The following is a 21,561-nucleotide window of genomic DNA, read 5'->3' on the forward strand; positions in this document are numbered from 1 at the left end:
AATATAAATATAGCAGATGCTACCTCATGGTAATGTTAAATTCTTAAAGTAAAAGGATGAAAATGAAAAATAAAGGAGAATGTTCCTTTTACTTAAATTTTTAACATTACCATGAAATGACTCAGGATGTTTGAGAGTGGTTCCAGCCTCATTGGACTTCATATGGAGAAAATAGAATTTCATATCCTATTCAAAATTCAGCAGACTTAACAATTTTCAGGAATTCAGGATCAATGGGATTGTCGCATTTCATTAGATTATATCAAGTATGAAGGTATGCGATTAGCATTTAATCAAGAGCACCAAGCCCTATATGTACCCAGTGTTGGTGGTGTTAATTGTTGAACTCCTTTGTCACGCGGCACGCCCTTAGCAAAAAATTACCTTTCAATCAAGTCAATATCATCGATCAAGCATCGTAAGCTTTTTCTACCATATTTTAAGTCTTGAATTAGGTAGTTTGATCAAAATTGGGCAATGTTGACTAATATCCCTAGACAATCGAGGTAGAGGCAAAGGCTAGACAAGAGGAGAAGAATCTAGATTCTAGATGGTTGATGCATCTAAATGGTTGATGCTCTAATAATTAATCATTAATGTACAATGGATGTTATATCTATCTTGATTTATGCAAAAATATGCATGTTTTCATGTCTTCTACAACTAATTTGGTATTTGGGATGTTTGTTTTGAGTATAAATGCAAAAAAATATAAATATATATATATATAGCAGATGCTTCCACGGACGCTTCACTTCCTAGATTTTTGGAAAATGACACTTCCGCTTCGTGCAACATTGGTAGAGAGACTCAACAAGAGTCAAACTAAAAACTTCCAGGTGGGAGGTAGAGAGACTCAGAGGAGTCGACAGTGAAGAGCAGAGAGATGGTCGTGAATGGGCCAAGAGATCAAGATAGGCTGGACGGAACATCCAACTTTGTGGTCTAGAAGGCCAGTATCTTGTCCATTCTAGACAGACATCGTATCAAGGGCTTCGCCTTGAGAGTGATGGCTATCTCAGTTGACCCGATAGCTAATGAAAGGTATGAGGAGGCAATTGGTAATCCTTGATGGGGTCAAGGATCATGTGGTATCACATATTGTCGAGAAGGAAACGGCAAAGGAGATGTGGGACACTTTGAAGACATTGTACCAACATACTTCCGTGCAGAGGAAGATGCTCTTGGAGAACCAGCTAAGGTCCTACCAGATGCAAAAGGGAGAGCAAATAGATGTCTTCCTCGGTCGGTTGAAGGAGATCTGTGACTAGCTAACTTCCATAGGGGCCACGCTGGATCAGGAGTTGATGGTGAGGACTGCACTTAAGGCAGTCTCCGATTATTGGGAGACATTTGTCCAGAGCATACTAGGCAGGACGAGTCTTCCGGATTGGGAAGAACTATGGGCAGCTCTTCGTCAAGCAGAGATCAGACGGCTGACCAAGGCGGGGAGTAGCGGCAAAAGGGTCAGGATCAAGAAGGAAAAGGAAGCGGATGCGGCTCTAGCATCTGCGGGAAATCAGGGGAAGAGGAAGAAGAAGGACATCTACAAGGTCAAGTGCTTCCATTTTGGGGAACTGAGTCACTATGCTAACCAGTGTTCGAGGAAGAAGAGTAAGGGAGAGGCTTCTGACTCGAAGGCAATGCCAGTGAGGCCGGAAAAGGAAGTCGAGGAGGATGAAGATTATGCCATGAGTGCTCATGTGCCAATTGAGAAGAAGTGGAGAGACATCGAGCTGTAGTAAGGAGGACTACAGGCAATGAGCGGGAGGATCCTTGAGGTACCCAACCTCTTGGATTATGCCTTGCTACGGGAGCCCCGAAGAGGAGTAGCAAGACTGGCAGATGTAGGTAGGGACGGATGCGGATGAAGTGGTAGAGAGTGCTACATTGCAAGAATCCCCGGGCAGCACTAGGCTAGCAGGCTGCAACAATGCGAGAGGCACGAGAGTGTTGCGCCAATACAGAATGGCACAGAGAGGTGTGCAATGGTGCGAGATGCAGGGAGTTGTTGCAGCAGCGCAGAGGTCAGTAGAGGGAGCACTTGTTAGTAGCAAAGGGAGCTTCAGCATCGGAAGTGTTTCTAGCCTAACAGGGATGTCAGAAGTTGGGTGGATCAGTGACTTACTTCTCAATAACTGAGTTGCAGTGCAATAGCAGTATGCAATAGCACGACGCAACATGATGAGAGGGGGATGCAGTGCAGATGCAATGTTGGGAGGATGGACCAGCGACAGCACGGATGCAGAGGGAACTGTCGTACGGATGCAATAGTGGCAGTGGCGGAGCCATGGGCAGCAGTATAGGATGCAACAGTGCAGAGGATGTTGGGCAGGGAGGCCTAGCATCAGCACAGGGACCGGTGCCGGATAATCAGAGTGATACTCAGTGAAGAGTATTACTAGAGCACAGTCCTAAATAAGAGGGAGTGTTGATTTAGGGTAGCATTGGATGTGCTTTAACCATGAAAATTGGTGGAAAGGCTAAAGCACAAGAGATCTCCAAGACCCAAAAATGGTTTGGACAAATTGTACCCGGTTTGGGAGATATTAAAATAAATAATATTTTTAATCGAATTCCTAAGTCTAAACTTAGGAAAAATAAAATATTAATGGGAATTAATATAAAATTGGGTTAGAAGGTTCCAAAAGTCATGGATCAAGCCAAATCTAATCTTAATCGTTGATTAGAGATTTAATCTCGGTTGTTGGTGGACCAAAGAGAAAAGTATAAGAAGAGGCTTGAGGATCAGTTGGAGAATACACCAGAGTGATCAGTGATTCATTTTGCTAGAGCAGGGTTGCTAAGCAAAGTTGAATCAGTGATCAGCAGCGAGGGGCAGTGAGTACGAGGCAGAGAAGCAGAAACAATACTGAGAGACCAACACAGAAGCAAAAAGAGCGAGAGCAGCAACCAATCCAAGCTACGCAGAGCCCAGCAGAGACAGCATAGAGGCCAGAGGGACTGTGTCATCCACGTAGAGCCTGCTGGAGTGAGGCAGAGGGTCCCAGAGGCTGCACAGTGCCTTAGAGGGCTCACGCAGAGGGTCCTGGGGTTGACGCAAGTCAGCAGAAGGCTGACACAGAGGCCAGAAGGGCCAGCATTGAGCTTCAGTTGTACTGGAGAGGGTTTTGTGGGACAAGTTTTCTGAATACCTGTTTCCGGATATAGAGCTATTGTTGTTGTGTATTTTTCTCTGTCGAGTGAGCCGGTTAGGCAACTAGTTGTACTTAGATAGACTGCATAATAATATAACCCTTTGAATAGCTGCACCATTTTCCCGCATTGGGTTTTTCCGAGGACATTTGTCCAAAAATAACGATGTCACTTGTGTGCTTGTTTTCTTTCAATTGATGATTTGTAGATGTTGAGATTGTACTTGTGTTTATTTTCAGTATTCTTATGGTTAAATTACTTGTTAAGAAATTAAACAAGTAGGTGAACTAAACCAAATAGTGCAGGAAGAATTTCTAACAGGTTAGAATTAGAAATTCCAACACATAGCCTATGTCCCCTTCTCTTCTCGGATTTTCATCGATGGGAGGAGTCCTAGTATCCCTCACTTATGATTAATATGTCTAAGTGAGGCAACGATGGCTCATTCAATGGAAAGATTCAATTAAAGTGTGAGCTTTCGGAGAAGCTAAGATGACTTTCCACAAAAAACCCCTTGAGAGAAAGACCATACGAGACCTAGGGTTGAGATATTTGACAAAGTAAGAGTTAATCCAAGGTCAAGATAGTCAAGAGAAAAGGTTTTGAACGATATGCTACTAAAGCATGAACCTTGAAGGAATCCCTGAGTTGAAAAATAGCCTCTAGGGTTCCCACTTGGTGTGATAGGTAGGGCATCAATTCAATTAAAATTCCACAGTTGAAATCCATTCAAAACTTGTGGACGCCTAGAGGAGACACTAAGGAAGAGTCTTGTCTAGATGAAATCCAAAAATTCCTCCTTCCTAAAATTTCGCACCAAGCTCTAGAAAGCCTCCTTATCCTTAAAGGGACGAAGAATAAAAGAGAGAAAGAGATGAAAAGAATGATGTTTATGTGTTAACGTGATCACCAATGATCTAGGACTAATGCCTAGCAATTGGTAAGATATGAGCCAGAGTGATCAAGATTTGGGAACTTTGCTCTTCAAGGTTGTCTAAAGAAGCAGCTTCACTCTCTATGGATGCAACTACATGACAACTTTAGACTTTTATACTTCAATGGCAATTGTTATGGAGCTTCAAGAATGCACATGCAAATTATCCTATAGGAACATTCATTCTTTCATTATCTTATGAGTAACACATGCAAAATTTTCCCATAGCATCAAGGCCTTAACCAATCTTTCATGAATTAGGGCACAATAATAACCATAAGACAAAAATTCCATGCATTAGACATTTATTATTTCATATATATAGCATTAAAAAGGTACTTACAAGACAATGAAGAGTATATCCATCCACAATAATGCCCAAGAGAAGCCCCAAGAGAGATACCGAAATTTTTCCACACATCAAAATGCATTTATTCATCCAAAATAATTCCACAAATTGCAAGTTGAAAATCTCTAATGAGATGGACAAAAATCCCAAGTGTGATGATCAACACAAATGAGGCCTTTTTAATTTATACAAGGCACCTCAAGTTTGATTTGGCCTAATTAAGCCCCTAATAATATTTTAATGTGCAAAATACATGTCTTTGGTGACAAGCCCACCAAATAGCTACTAAAATGAATGATAAGCCATCCCAAGAGGAATGAAATAGTGTAAAATGGAGTAAGATGGGTTGTTGGAAGGCCAAGACGAGTCCTATAAGTGCCAAATAGCTACTAAAGTGAATGATAAGCCATCCCAAGAGGGCTAAAATAATGTAACATGGAGTAATAGGGTCATTGGAAGGCCAAGAGGAGGGCTCCATAAATGATGATCAAGGGGGTTGCCCCATGATTTCCAAGCAAAACATCCTGTTGTGCCCCCAAATGGTTGTGGAGCACAATCAATGGTCTCATGGGTCTCCAGTGGCTCAATAACAAGTCGATGCTCTATTAGTGAGGGCTAGTAGATGATGTTTTCCCTCTCATGTCTCTCCGGATGAGACAAAGCCTCATCTAGGCCCTGGATCAGCTGCCAAGTGTTGGGTGCAAATGTGTGGCTGGCTAGGCAACGGGGTTCAATTGCATCATCATCTCTATATAGCTGGGGCATGAACACGGAATGTGTGGTGTTGAAGAAGCCAGTATAGTAATCAATGCTTTGTTGTATAAGATTCAATGTGTCTCCTCACCTTCCAGTATAACCAATCATTAGGGAAATCAAGTAAATAAGCTTGCTAATCAAGGGCAAAAGTGGACACTTGATAGTGGCATGCCCTTCCAAATGGACTTTAGAATGTTCAGGTTTTACTTTGCTCAACAAGAGAGGTAAACGAAGGGCCCTATTAGTTGGTTTCAACCTCTAAGGGAGTGACAGTTCCATGGTACATCCATCAAATGGTAGGTGTCATGTGAAGTGATGATGAAATAGAGTGGGGCAATAGGGAAGGCTACAAGCCACATGCCATGGTACAAGGGAAGCTATAATGACGGAAGCCCACACCGTGAGTATATGAATGTAGGAGGGACAATTGTGGTACATGAGTTACCCCGGCCTTTCTTTTTCCACCCTTCTTCATATGCCTTTTTCCTTTTATTGGTTTTTCTTCATTTTACTGCTTAGGGCTCCAGGGAATGAAAGCATGATGCGTATGATGAAGCAGTGATTACCCTTTTAAGGTTGGGCAGTTCATCGCCCACCAGGGGTTGTGACAATCATGGGTTCCTTAGAGATGCAAGGGGCACTCATAGGGGCCTTAGGAACCAGGGTGGTGGCCATAGTGATAGGGGGTAGAGCTCATCCTTGGCTTTTGCCCATGCGCTAACTTTTTATGTCCTAACCATCTTTTGCATCTTGTGGTACATTTCCTGTTGTAAGTGGCCAAATTATGCTTTTAACCTTCTTTCTAGCTGCATCAACCTCTGGGGCATCATTGCAGGCCTGACCGAAAGTGTAGACAAGGGGAGGGGGAGGCTAACACCTTGTCGACCTAATGAACAAATGTGGACCCGAATATAAAAAGTGTGAAAAGGGGTTATAATGAGAGGATAGGAGTGAGATATATGGTGTCAAGAAGCAGGACCACGCAACCAAAATTAGAGTTTCCATCTAGTGCCACTCCTAAAGCTGGTAGACAATAGAGGAGATCGCACGAGACTAGGATACAAGATTAACCCCGAAGTTGGGACAAAGGAACAAGAGTACAATTCAAGCCCATTCTTTCCGAGGAATCCCCCCACTAATCCATGTCCAAATATGCCCAATAAAAACAAGCATAACATACGAACATTCAATCATAACATATGTTGGAAGGCCCACCTTCAAACATACAATCATAACAGATGGGCGAGGGCACACAATGGCTAGCTCAAGTGGCGGAGAATGGTGGCACATCGACCTATCTAATGGCTGCAAGGGGCTACTAGCTGCTGGCTAAAGACAAATCTAGGAGAAAATTTCTCCTATAAAGGTCACCCACTGGTGGTGGGTAATAACGCTTATGACCGTGATGTATATGATAGTGATGCTTATGACAATGTTGAGAGGGATGCTTGTTGTTGATCCACGATTGGCCCTAGGTGGCCTATTGTGATTATTATTGTAAGACTATGTCTCATTGTATTCTATATCTCCACTGAACATTTGATTAATATCTAATAGAAGAAGTTGGTTGGATTTTCCCCTTTGTGGGTTTTGTCCTGGTCTCTGACCTAAATCCTCGTTTCTCTACTGTGTATGCTTTTCTTTTATTGATCCTTATTGTTCTACCGCATTATTGTTATTTATTGTTCTCTCTACATAATTGCTAATGATGATATGAAGTTATGGGGTGAACGTAATATGTAAATGATGAAAAAGTTTATAAATGCAATCATCATCAACAGAGAATAGTATAGCCCTAAAAATTAACACTACAATCACCAAAGTTAGTATCCACGAGAGACGGTTAGTCCATGTCGTGAAACACGGAGAGCATTGAACCCAGTGTCTAGAAATTTTCACAATTTCAAAATTAATTCGATCATAGATTATCCTTTGGGTAACAAAATAATTGTGAGAAAAAATAAATCGGATTTGGTGTTTAAAGTTCAACAAAACTTTTGCATATTTGTGTATACATAGTTTGGATTCATATGGAAGCACATGAATATATATGTTTTTCTTTGTAATATAAATATTTTATATATTTTTAAGTCAATCGGTTTTTTGGTCTGATCTTTTCACAAATTCTAACTAATTCCCAGTTTGGTGTGTCTATTGATTTGGGCAACAATTTAGTTCCGATAACATTGCCTCCAAATATGTGAAAATGGATTAAATACTTTGTACTTAGCCCCAAAAGTTCTCCTAAATTTGGAAACACACCTCCAAATATCAAGAATATCCCTCAAAAATGTTTAATGCCCCATTAAGACCTTTAGATGCTTTCTTGAGGGAGATGTTTTTCTTTAAGGAGTGATTTCATGATTAAGCAACGAAGGTACCCTCTTATTAATACATGGAGTGAAGCACTTTTCATCAAGAGACATCCTTTGACTATACAAGTTCTTCTACCACTACATGTCATCAATCTAAGAAAGGTCATTCCTCCTTATCTCCTTGCCACTTGTTCTACTTTGGGCATCATCCAGTGTAAACAGCAGGTATATTATGCATTATCTGCAATGATTCATGAAAAGAAGGCCATGAGCGAGGGTGGAGATGAGGTGATAAAAGAGATGGTGCTTCCTTAGAGACACAACATTTTGATGTGTTGCACTACTAAGATATGGAGGAGGTGAGTTCGATGAACAAGCCAATTTTTAAATAATGGTGGTGTAGGAGAAAAGAACGCCAGTATGCAAGGTAATTGTGTGTAGATTCTGTAAGTAAGTGTAATAAGTAGTTGTGTATTATTATTATAAATGAAATGGTGCTTACAACCCTTCATGGTGGTGTGCTTATATAGGCATCGACTGGCCATGAAGGTGAATGGTCACAACTCTTGACCTTTCCCCTTTCATAATTAATAGGCCATTAGTTAATTAATTTAATTAATTTATTATTAATATTATTTATTAATTATGCTTTTTTATGAATTTTGTATTCATAACATTGCCAACCCCTTTAGAGATGCTTTGTCCTCAAAGCATAATAATAAGGGTTTCCTCTGGTTGAACACAATGTTATGGAATGGCATCTTTACTTTGACTTTGTTTGTGCCCGGTGAAGCCCTCATGCGTATTTGTACCTTCCTTGAAGTTGGAAGCGTTAACAACATATAATTTATAATGTTGGCCTTGCCAGTTAAACTCCATGAACTGTTCTTCATTACTCACCATTTTGTGTTTGTTTTTTCTTGCAGAACCCACTTCCTCTTTTTTTTTAAATAATAATATTTTTTTAAATTAATATATATTGTTATATAATTTCGAATATATAGTATGTATATATATTCCAATTATATAACTATATAATTAAAAATATATAACTCCATTATATATAATATCAATTATAACCAATTACTAAGGTCACAAGCATGAAAAAAAATGTGGTGGATTGGGCACGATTTTTTTGATTGACGAGGAAACGGTAGAGATTTGAGACGAACTGTCAAGCTGAGAGTCAACAGCAATGGTCAGAAGAGAGCAACATAGACCGGAATTTGGCAGTGGAAATGGGGAACGGGCGCAACGAGGAAAGTGACTGGGAGTATGACGGCCAAGGGGAATTGACCTGCGGTAGACGAGGTGATGGGATGCAGACGTGAAGCAGCGGTTTGGAACACCAACTCGGTGTGACTATTAGGAACCGGTGACTGTGGCTGGTTCTATGATGTGGTCGGGAACGACGTATGGATTAGCGTTGCCAACAAGTGGTAAGCAACAACAGCATAACAACAGATAAAGGGTGTGGTGGACAGGCACGGCAATAGCAGAGTCTCAGCGGTAGAGGAACAGGGGTTACAGCAGACTTTGAGAGAGTTACAACGCAAGAATGACAAGTATGCAGTGGAACAATGAGAAAAATGAAAAGGACTTGCACTAATACAGTGAGCACAGGGGGCAATTGAATCGAATTGCAGGATACAAGATATGGCTTGGGTTCGAAAGAGGGATTTTGAGATTACACTAGGTACGAATTTGATGCCTCGTCTAGAGATCTTTGAATGTTTTTTTTTAGGGAAGTTGTAGAAGCAAAGGCACATAAAGCAACAAGTTTTGATTTGACACTTCATTCTTAATAATATTATGTTTGTTTTCCGAGACTGATGAATTGTTGCGTGATGTAAAGTCTCTAATTGATAAGGAACTTAATTCATTGCAATCACGGTATTGTAAAGTAGTCTTGTTCAAACTAGGTGATGAAGAAATATCATATTTCTCCTTATTAGGACTTTCATTTTGAGAAACCAATGCTTCAAGCTTTGAAACTAGATGGTTATGTAATTTAGCCTTAATCGCTGAAGATGCATGTTCTTGATTGGAAATTCTACACATATTTAGCCCTCGCTGAAGAGTGATCTCACACTTCATATTTTCAGACCCAACGTAATTTATGTCACCATGAAGAGATCCTAATTCAACACGTTCAACATCATTTTCTCGATTAGAACATTCTTTAGTGTTAGTCTCTTCGGTTATAGATCTTGAATATACTTCAAAACATTTTATTGATTTTTCCAGTATTCCTTTCATTTCCAGTAATAATTCGCGAGTAGTCATATATTCATATGTTCCCATGATTTCAAGATCTCCGGCTTAATATAGAGACTATGCAGCGGTTAATGTCCAAAGGACTCGATGGATCTGATACCACTATAGGAGAAAAGAACATCGGTATGCAAGGTAATTGTGTGTAGACTCTATAAGTCAATGTAATAAGTAGTTGTGTATTATTATTAAAAACTGAATGGTGCTTACAATCCTTCATGTCAGTGTGCCTATATAGGCATTGACTAGCCACAAAAGTGAATGGTCACAACTCTTGACCTTTGCCCTTTCATAATTAATGGGCCATTAATTAATTAATTTAATTGATTTATTATTAATGTTATTATTGTAATATTATTTATTAATTAATTTTTTATGAATTTTTTATTCATAACAGGTGGAAAGGTTGATTATTTAGCCAACATAGGCTTTCATTCAGCTAGTGAGTAGAAGGATAGTGACGTAATTTCTACTTCATCAGTGTTACAAAATATAGTTCACTTCCAGCCATTTGGATATCTTAACTTGTGGGTTGTGAACATCTTGCTTGTCCAAAGCTTTTGTTTGTTTATATTTGAACAAACATATAAAATGACGATTATGGGAGGGTGTTAGATATAACGGTTATAATTATAACTTAGACTCCATAATTAGGACTTAGGCCTAATAAATACTTAGTAATCAATTCATGTAAAAATGATTCTTTTATGTAGTAGCTAAACAGTTAGGTATTGTGGAGTTCAACTTATGAAATGTACTCCACTTCTACTATGTAATAAGACATTGAATCACCTAACTATATACGAATCCATTATTTCTAACTTGTATGTGTATTTTTTCCATGCCGGTGTGTGTAAAACTTACAGACCAAACAAGGGAATGTATTTGTGACCTAGTGTTGAGATCATACTCTCAACACCAAAAAACTTGACATGCCATTAGGCCCAATACCACAATAAATGATGACCAACCATTGTGACCAAAATCAACACATTCTTGAGGTTTTCAAAAATTCATATGTGCCAGAAATTTTAAATCATACCTTTCCTTCTCTTGCCTGGAAAATCTTCTAAGTAACTATATATTTTCTGCTCCAAAGCTCCATAAGACTTCTATGTGGCTACTGTGGCCACAAGTACATGCCCATTGGTGCACCTGTCCTAAGCCTCAATCATGCGGTGCCCCAACCATCTGTGAGCATTCGCTAGCCATAATTCCTGCATGCCCATCACATGCCAGCCCCAACCTCAATCATGCAATGCCATGCTCTCACATTTACAAAGCCATCATCGCGCCCAATGCCACAATAAATGTTCAACAATCCTTGTAACCAAAATCAACACATTTTCAGGATTTCTGTTAAATACACATGGGCAGCAATAGAATATGAAAGATAAAACATGAGAATCCATTTTTATTAACAACTGATATACATTTATAGTACATGGTTTGACCGTTGGGTTTCACATCCCAAGGTCTTTTGGACTTCTTTTTGGCTATTCGGCTTCTGCACTAACCCATTGAGGATTAGGTGTCCAACATTTCCCCCCTTAATCCGAAGGGTTATGTATGAGTCCAAGAAGAGAGTTGTAATACAAAATGTGAAAAAATGCATGGCAGCACTAGGCTGAATGTGCTCTCTGAAATGTTGGTATAAAGGGCAGTGGTTTAAGGATGACCACCAACACTGGAACGCTTAGTGCAGTTCCTGGAACTCTTCCAAAACTGGCAAGAAGCTGAAGTCTTCTGCTAGATGAAGTGCTCCTATTGTTTTGTATAGGGAAACCTTCAACCAATAAAGGGAGGTCTCACCCCGCATAAAAGGGAGAACTTCAACCTGAAAAGGGAAGTCTCAACCTGTTATGGTTTAAGGATGACCAACAACTCTGGAATGCTTAATGCAATTCCTGGAACTCTTCTAAAACTGGCAAGAAGCTGAAGTCTTTTGCTAGAGGAAGTGTCCCAGATTACCAATTGAAGGCATGCTCAGGGGCATCTTTGTCTCTGCCTACAACTCTGAAACTGGTGTGGCAGGTTGTGGCTCAGGCTCACTTGATGTGACTTTGAAGCTTGTACATGACCATCATTTCCCCCCTGTCAGATACAAGGTGAGATGACAGAGAAAACTCAACTGCAAGACTATTCAATACTCTGGAAGAAGTTCTGACATGCGATTGGAATATCTTCTTGGTTGTTGATGGCCATTGCCAAGAAGCGATCCATCCAAGATGAATCATTGTTCTTGCAGGACGTTTGTTTCTGAAGCATCTGTGTGAAAAATGGATGGTTTTATGACAGTGCTTACATGGATGAAGATCAAAACAGTGATATTTCAGATGACCAACTCGGTCACAGTGTTTCCATTTCACAATCTGTTGTTGTTGTTCTTGCTGTGGAAGAGGGGAAGAATCTGGAACAGCTGGAGGTGAACTGTCATGAAGAACAAGTGAAGATGAATCATCCTCAAGAAATCTAGCAGTTTGAAATTGAATTGGCTTTGAGTAGTCTGGAATATGAAAGGACAAATCCTTGTCATATCCAAGACCAGTTCTGTGCTTGTTGTGAGCAAGTTGTTCCCAAGGTCTGATGATGGGTGTGGGAAGTGCAGAATGAGTTTCTGCATCTGCATGTACAACTGCTGCTTTATTGGGTACTAAATTTGAACCAACTGTGACATTATTGACTTGCTTCTGACGGGTTGCAGTCTCAATGTTCTGAACAGAAACATGTTCAGAATGACTCCTCTTTTTTAATTCTTCTTGTTGTAGCTGAGATCCGAGCTGCAAAAAATCAATTTTCCCTTGTGCATTTTGTACACAAACCTGAATCTCTGTGAGAGAAACTTTGCTGATTTTTAATGTATAATGAGTGGAAGACAATATCAGAGTTTTGAGGAACTCTATTACTTCATTGATTCTGGCCATTTTTTCTTCAATGTCAGAATTACACCTTAAAAATTGATAACTACTACTTAATGCAGAAAAGTAATACCCACTAGCAATATCCTTTATAAATGTGCAGTAGATGATCAGTGTGCAACCAGCAAGCACCAATTACAATCTATTACATAAAAAATAAGAGTTTACTCATGACCAGCATTATGTTCTGACAATACAACCGACTAAACTTTTCTCCATAAAAGATTACAATCAGCCCACCAAACCCTTTCTGCAACAGTCGAATCAAGTGACCAATGCACTATAATGAGTTTTAAATACAATGCCACAACTGGGGCAACAGCAACTACAAACTTGCTTGGATCCTTCAAATACTCCTTCACTTTCAAAGCAGAAATGATGGTTATCAAAACTTCAACAACTATAGCACCATGTCATGAACAGTGCTTGAATGCCCATATATAAATACTTTGACTAGGGTACAAATCAATATTCTCTAATCTTGCCACTTTCTTCAAAGAAAACAATAAAAACTTTTCAAGAAATTCTCCACAGGCGAGCGCGTCGGCTTCGAACCTATTGCCTACCTGGCTATTCCTTCTCCACAAGCACGCGCGTCGGCTTCAAGCAAAAATTACACACGACACCTCTTTCTCGCTGGCGTCTGATGCAGATGGGGGCTCTTCTCGTCACAGCATCCATCATCATGCGTAAGCCCTGGATTTGACCTACAGCTACAGTCGCATCAAATGACAGGATTTTCGAGATTCCTTTACACAATAAACTTCCTGGTGTGCTACTCAAATGCAATTGATGGAATTTTGAATAGGCATTTGTAGTTTCCTTGCAGCATCGCCCTGATTTTATCTATCCTCTGCTCTTGACAGCTCCCGATAATTTTTCTTAACAAATTCAAAGTTTCGACTTGGCTCCATAAAGAATGGCCTGCATTCTATTTAATGTGTACATGCCTGCAACTTCTTGTACTCATTTTGTTAAACACTCATGATTTCCAACGTACATCAGTGAACATATAAGGATACTCCTAAATGAGTTTCCAGCATACCATTATTCAATGAACACATGTAAAATGGTCTTCAAAACAGTTCAAGTCCCAAAGCAAACATTCATCATTCAATATACCATAGAATACCAACCGGTCTTCTACATCATACTCTCTGCTTCATACGATTGCAAGCCAATGGAACGGCATAGTGAATGTGCAAGAACTGGGAGTTGAATTGCATTTGGCCATCGATTTTCTCCAATTCGAGCATTACACAACCAAAATACATTTCGCGAAATTGTTCATTCCAGCCAAGGATCGAACCTGCGACGGGTCTTTCATGAAACGTGAGAAGTGAGAGGACATTGGCATTTGAGTTGGCACGTTGGTATTGTTGCTTTCGGAGAATCTGAGTGTGGCCTGTTGCACTTGCTGAATGGCAGAAACGACGCGTGTCAAACGTCTCTCACTGACTCATGATAACTCCATTCATGCCTAGGCGTCATCTAATATAGAAAAACGCTAGGCTGGACTAACAAAGATAACAAACAAGACATAAACAATGAAGTTGAGGTAGTAAAATACCGAACTGTCCAACAATCCAACTGGCAACCTTTGTAACATCTCGGATTTCGCCTTTATTTCTAAAAGAATCATCTGATTGACCTTTGAAAAAATTTCAATGCATATATGCCCACCATAATGCATATATCGGCCTTCAAGAGTAAGTTAATGCGGAATGTATATAAGTTCAATGCATATACCACATATACATACCATTACCAGCAGCTGTATGTAATCGGCCTCTCATTACAGGAGTTTCGATCATCGTACGCACAGGGTTTTGAATACACACTCCAACAAATTGACCTCAACGTCACAGCAGCCCGTGCCAATGCTTTTCCCGTTACGAAGAAGGCGCTTCCTTAATGGAAGCCTCAAATAGCTCTTTCACATGACTGGAGGGTTGAAGTCCTTCGGGCCATTCTTAGAATCCCGAGACCAAATTTACTGAAATCGTTAGACTAGTCGCTGGGTGCTGCGGACGCATATGGTCTTCCTCTCATCAGCCACGTCGATAGGCCAAAGTATATAGGCTTGAACCGAAATTTCTTTGTAATGCAAGTCAAGAAATCGATAAATCACACACAAATTTCTTTAATTTGAGTCCAAGAAATCGATAAATACAGAGCATTCAGAGCCATTTCTTTAAAATGGAAATTTATTATTCAAATTTAATGAAATTCTAAATTGATGGGTAGAACACACTAAAGTTGTTGAGACAGTCAAAACCAGATATCATTGATAACCACAGAGAGTTCAGGATTTAGCAGGGGCATTAAAATAGCCAAAGAGTCAGGTGCAGCGTATACAGTGCCAGAGGTCAAGTAACGCAGAAGAGAGTCTTATGGAATTCGTCTTCACATACAATGGTTCAGCAGAGTAACTGTTGAAACCATTTTCATTTCCAGAGGAGTGTTATGCAATAATGGAAAACTTGAAAAATGGAAGGAATTAGCATATGGCAGTGTTGAGCGTTAAGGACTGACAAACACTCATGGCCACATAATTTATATGTTAGTGCTGGCAGGCTCACTAAAATGGCGTTTCTGAGCAACGTAGGTCTGATTGTAGAATAGACGTAAAGGTCACAGAAACAAGTGGCTCACTTAAGATTGAGCGGGTTATGAACATACCAACTCTGATACCATGTTAAACACACATGGGCAGCAATAGAATATGAAAGATAAAACATGAGAATCCATTTTTATTAACAACTGATATCCATTTATAGTACATGGTTTGACCGTTGGGTTTCACATCCCAAGGTCTATTTGACTTCTTTTTGTCTATTCGGCTTCCACACTAACCCATTGAGGATTAGGTGTCCAACAATTTCAACCAATATCAACTCATGCACCAAAACCTAGAATCCTACCTCTCCTCTGTCTTGGTAAATATCTTTAGTAGCACGTCTTCTCAACAACACCAACTCAGACCAAGATACCTTTCCTACCCTGATGTTCTCCATGTGACTCTCAGTTGTGTGTGCTGGCCATAATTTCTGTCTGTCCATCATGTATCTTCCTCTGCCATGATCCCAGAGTGCCATAACCTGAATCATCTGCATGCTCTGGCAACAATTCATGTTTTCTCATGTGCCTTAATTGGCCACAATCCTGCAGCGTTACAACCTTGCTTGACAATTTCCTGCATGTTGTAAACAGGTCATATTGGACTACTACCACCCAGAAAATTTCATAATTTTCTCACGCTATCACATTCCAAAACATTAGTAAGCCTTCTAATAAATTCAGCTACCTTTTGTCGAGGTCTCTCCCAGTCAGACTCAGTCTAGAATTTTATTTCCCAAATCTACGCCTCGTTTCCTGCCGGAAGGATCAAAACTGACAAAGCACTGTTCAGAACTTTACTTCATGAATCTATGAACTACTAGAATTGTTGTTGCCTGCTACTAGAATTGTTGTTGCCAAAATTTCATCTGCAACATCTTATTATTTAACTACCCTTCTTGTTGTACATACTACTGGTGACCACACCTATTGTCAGAATTATTTTAGAGTTGTTTCACCAGTTGGTTTCCTCAAATGTTGGTCGTCTATTTGCTAGTACCTAACTGTCAGAATCTGGTTCATGGGACAGTCATTGTTGTGTGCTGAGAGATGTTGAAGAAAGTGTAACTAGGTTCGGTCTTCATATGGACTAAGTAATTATTAATCTATGTAATGAAGAGACAAAGACAAAATATATTTTGTAATGCTTGCCTCATGGGTTTCATGAGCAAGAAGTTTTATAGGTCAAAGACTTCTTCTTGATGTCTTTAGGGATTTGTCATATTGTCATAAATATAGTTTAGAGTCATGAAGTATTGTTACACTTGAAAAAGGGAAATTTATTGAAGTAATTATATGCTCCAAGACCTTGTCAAGAAACTCCATAAAGTCGGCTCAAATATGATCAAACTATCCCTTGATGAAGTCGGCCTACCCACAGAAGATAAGTCGGCCTAGAAGAGGAAGACAGTCCATATATATAAAGGTGGAACTGCGTCCTCATTTGGATATCAGATTCGGTCAAGCTCTGAGAACAAGTGCGAAGAAGTCAACGTTCCAGCGCATTAATAAAAGACAACTCAGTGAAGAACAAAAGGAAATATAATGCAGTAATTTGAGAATTATGCTTCGGGTCTGTACCTACCTCACATCACTGAGATAGACCGAGGTTCACTTCAGGAAAGAGACAGTCATGAAGTCTGATATCTAGTGGTCACAAAGTCTGTTATCTAGTGTTGGAAAGAATTGCGAACAAGGAGAGACACAAAGTCTGTTATCTAGTGCTGGAAAGAATTGCGAAAAAAGGAAAAACCATACCACAGAAGTAAGGGACTGCGAAGTACGAAAAGGAGAGACAACATTAGTCTCTGTCTTGATCTAGAAGAGACCAAAACATATACAGCGAGAAGGAAAGTTTTCCACAGTAAAGACAAGAACTTGACCTGGTGTATCAAGTGTGCACAAAAGAGATCGAAAAGGGAGTCTTCAGAAGACTGAGTTTAAATCTAAGGAAGACTGGAAAGAAGCCTACTATAAAAGGCTATTAGACTTGGGACCGAGTTTCCCTAGTTCTGGTGCAAAGCAGTGCAGAAAGGAAGATCAACATAAGGTGACTAAAAGGAGCAAGTGACAAGGTCTTGGAAGCATGATAAAGTCAAGGGTCTAGTGTTTGGAATTTGTCAATCAAGGCTTCAATAAGAGAAATTCAAAGAAGGGTTTTCCTCTCTAGGAGAGAGGTTTTTCCCTGGCAAAGAGCCAAAATATTTCGTTCTTGTCTCTCGTGTTTTGGTAACTATTTGATGAAGTAAGAGAACATACAATAATAATAAGAAGAAGATCGTGTTAACAAGAAAAGTAAAAGTACTTCACAAATTGCTATCATTGCTAGAAGAATCTAATCAAAATTCAGATGCCCTAGATTCCTCAACAAGAGAGACCACATGAAAAGCCACCATTGCTTTCCTGTTGTGGAAGAAGCTCTACCTTCTTTGTGCTTGTTACACTCATGCCCATGGACCTACATAATACAAACATTATCTGGCCCTGCAATGCCCATGGTCTGCTATCTCATCAGACACTATATCATTTATAGCACCCTGCGATGGCTAAGGTGGTCTAAGCACCTAACTGAGATTGACATTAATTCTCTCTAATGCCATCCTAACAGTTATATACTAAAATTTTATAACTTATTACAAATACAGTCATCAGATAAATAAGATATTAACATTGGACCTAGTTGTTTATTTTTTCAATACCAATGCCACATAAGGAATGGACAATGGCAATTGAATATATGGGAAGTTGGTAACAGCAAAGACTGACAAGGAAAATGTTCAACTCCACATAAAGATGTATAAATTTCTAAAAGATATCATTATTTTCACTGTGTTTCTCAACCATAAAAAGTGCTACTACTAACGAACGCGAAAACCCACTGAGCATGAGATGTTGAGAACCTTTAACATATGCCTCTTCAGCAACTAATGATTATTTAATTAATCATTATTATGATTATTAATATTTTTATTATTGTGATTATATTCTCAGCAAACATAATTCACAAAAGTAGCTTCACATGGTCCTCCTGAGGTCAAATCATTGAAACATATCAGCACATCAAAAAGCATAAACTAGTGATTACAGCACCTTATGGCTCTGTTTAAGCGAGCGGAGACAGTTACGCATTTGTTCTGCCTTTGTTGCTGGTCTCACTGGCAATGAAATCTGCACCCACACATCAGGCTGAACTTAACAAAGAACAACTTACTCAACATTCGTCAAAACTTTTTCATTGCATGCTGGATCATTTTGAACATATGTGAATAAAAAATTGGTACAGCAGGCTCTGGTTTTGTCAAAGTGGAAAATCTACTCATCTTACCTTTGTTTCCTCAGCTGCAGGTGGGGGAGTTTTAACTTTATTTGGGTCTTCAGCAGGCAATCCTAACTTCCGCCTTCTCTCAGCCTACTTGAGTCTTGCATCATAAAGACCATCAGAAACTGTTCATTTTCTACGAATCGATATGACTTGAAATATTAACATCTAAGCTAGTGAGATATATGATTCCAAACAGGAGATATGTCATCATATGGTCGAATAACATATACCTTCAAAAAGGCCTCAAATACTGAAGGCCAAAATTAGTATCCAGAAAGACTCCAGTTTATAAACTGTATCTTTTACACACCCAAAAAATAAGAAAAAGAGTTTCAAACATTCAAGGTTTCAAATAAAAGGTTATAGTAAATAATAAAATTGCACTATTACAGTCAATTAAGTTTAGCTGGGCGGAAAAGTTGTTAACCTCCCACCCAGGTTCATGTCTCGTAAGTTGACATGTTGATGCTCTGGAAAAGAGTAACTTTCTTGCGCTCTTAACTGAGTCAATACTGAGGGCTGGCTTAGTACCACAAACCTCTCTCTTGCCTTCAAGCTGATAGGGAGGCTAACTCTCTTCCCCGGGCAGTACTCAATGCCAAAAAAATTTGTCAACTGAGTTTAGCTTGGGTAGTTGGGTGGAATAGTTGTTATACTCCCCACCCAGGTTCCAGTCTAGTAAGTTGACATGTTGCACTCTTAAGTGAGTCTATATTGAGGGCTAGCCTAGTGCCAGCAACCTCTCTCTTACCGGATGGTATGCAATGCCCTAAATTTTCCCTCAAGATTTAAATTATTATAAGAAAAAAAAATTGCACTATTACATGGTCAGTAAAATATAGAAAATCACATTGAATGGTTTCTTCCAAGGAAAGAGACATGGAATTCGCAAACATAATCAAGGGGTAAAGACAATCTATTTATGCTTTCAGGAAACCATTTTATAGGCTTATTTTCTCCAATGTATAGTTCGACCAGCATGTGTGTGTGCACGTGTCATTGTACCCATTAATGGGAAGGACCAGATAAGAATTCATTAAAGAACAATGACTTGGCAACTGCCACTAGAGGCAAACAGTAAGTTAAATATGATGGTGCAACAATAGATAATGTTAGGCCCCTATACTACTAGTGTAGGGGCCTAACAGATAACCTTGGGGATGCAGGAGCAAGAAGGGTAGAAAAGAATCATGTAGGAATGTTGGGATACTTTTTTGGATGGCATTTGGGTAATGCCAACAATAAACAAGCAGAATTCCAGGAAGCAATCTTCTGCAGTAGATCAACTCATCCAGTTAGGGATCTGGTAGACTATACCAATGTTCCCCCAAGCTTTTGGGATGCTGGAATGTGGAAGCAGAGAAATGCACATGAGTGACATGTGGAGACACCCCCCAAATTTTAGGGAAAGTCATGGGGGATGGGGAGGATGGTGGGGTCCCTAGCATATGGGGCCTTATCTCTAAAATTATAAAACTAAAATAAAATACTTAACAATTAATCCCATGTAAATTCATTATCATGCAATGTAAATAGTAAATTCAACTTTGTAAATTATAGAAACATGATTCGTCAATCACCACTGTTATTATCATATTTTACATTGAATCAATGATTCTTGGACATAGTTCAAATTTATATCTTATAACAGAATGAAATAGACTGAATCAAATTCCAAATATTGCTAAGTAAATACTAAATAGTAGACGCTGAAGTCTGAAATAGTTAATTAAAATTTTTCATGTCAAGTCTAAGATAGTTAATTAAAATTTCTCATGTCACTGCTCAAACTCTCGCCTAGGAGGAAAAGTCCTTACGTCAATGGGAGAGCCTAGAGGCACTATCTGCCAAATCACCCACTATCACCTTAGTAGCCTTGCCCCATGTTACCCCTCTTTCAGCAAGGGCACCCCAAAAAAAATTTGACCACGCCATTTGTAAACCCAAATGTGTACAATGTATGTCCATGTAAGGTCATGTAGGATGACATGTGAAAGTGTACCCTAGATCCCCTTGGGTGGACGGTCACGACCAATCTTCTTAGTTTCATTTTCATGGCTTGGTTTTATGGCTTCGTTGATTGCACCCTAGTGGGTACTAACACCTTGCCCTGACAAACATTCTTATGTCCTGGGTTGGTATTCGAGCATCATGGATGTGGATCTATTAGGACAAATAGCTTAAAGGATTACTTGTTGTATTAGCCCTAAAAAGGTGATTGCACTTTGGAAGGGTAGAAATACCCATCTTACTATTGTACTAGCACACCTATATTTTCCACATGGATCATTTTCTTATGTATGCACACCTCTTTGCCCGTGGTAATCATTCTTCATGACAGTCTCACAATTCACGATGCATTTGCGTTCCCCCGGGCAATGTCTAACATTCTCCAAGCAAAGAGGAGGTACATTGCACTCTAAAAGGCATGCCAAATCATCTCCAAGTTGAAATACTGAAAATTGTTGAGCCATGCTTGTCATTGATGTCAACCCAAGAAGCAACCAGAAGAAGCCTCACTCTCAATGACAAAAATGACAAGGCAAATCAAGGTTCTTGGGCTCAAGGTCATCATCATTTGATTCTCCTCATCATGCTGATTCCAATGATAGGTGGTATGTTATGAATATAATTCAAATAAAAATAATAAGTTAATGTAAACAATAATAATCATAATAAGGTTAACTAATTAGGCATTAGTAATGAAAAGGCATGTCTTAAAGACATCACCATTCACTGAAGAGGCACCTGCCTAGGGTATATAAGCAAGCCCTCGCCCTCATTGTAATCATGTCATCAATTCTTTTATATATTTAATATACAATTACTTGTCCTACAATGGATGTCTTTGTCTTCAAAGTATTCTAAAGATTATTGTTGCACATATGAACCTTGTTCGTTACAGTTGTATCAAAGCC

General features: G+C 39.4%; 1 protein-coding gene across 2 annotated transcripts in view; it reads right to left on the reverse strand.

The window, feature by feature from the left end:
- The window catches only part of LOC149265403 (ubiquitin-associated (UBA)/TS-N domain-containing protein), a 211,635-nt gene that overhangs the window by 60,685 nt on the left and 129,389 nt on the right, over positions 1 to 21,561 (reverse strand). The window contains exons 10-11 of one of the 2 annotated variants that reach the window (XM_089429360.1): positions 18,647 to 18,730; positions 18,412 to 18,489 (exon numbers count right to left, since the gene is read on the reverse strand). The exons of the other annotated variant lie outside the window; for it this stretch is intronic. Of the exons in view, the coding sequence (XP_089285486.1) occupies positions 18,412 to 18,489; positions 18,647 to 18,730 (162 nt within the window). The remainder of the gene's footprint in view (positions 1 to 18,411; positions 18,490 to 18,646; positions 18,731 to 21,561) is intronic. 2 annotated transcript variants of the gene reach the window in all.

Source organism: Pinus tabuliformis, chromosome 6, assembly GCF_031772625.1.
Source record: "Pinus tabuliformis cultivar Carrire ecotype Pingquan chromosome 6, CPIR1, whole genome shotgun sequence".
NCBI lineage: Eukaryota > Viridiplantae > Streptophyta > Pinopsida > Pinales > Pinaceae > Pinus > Pinus tabuliformis.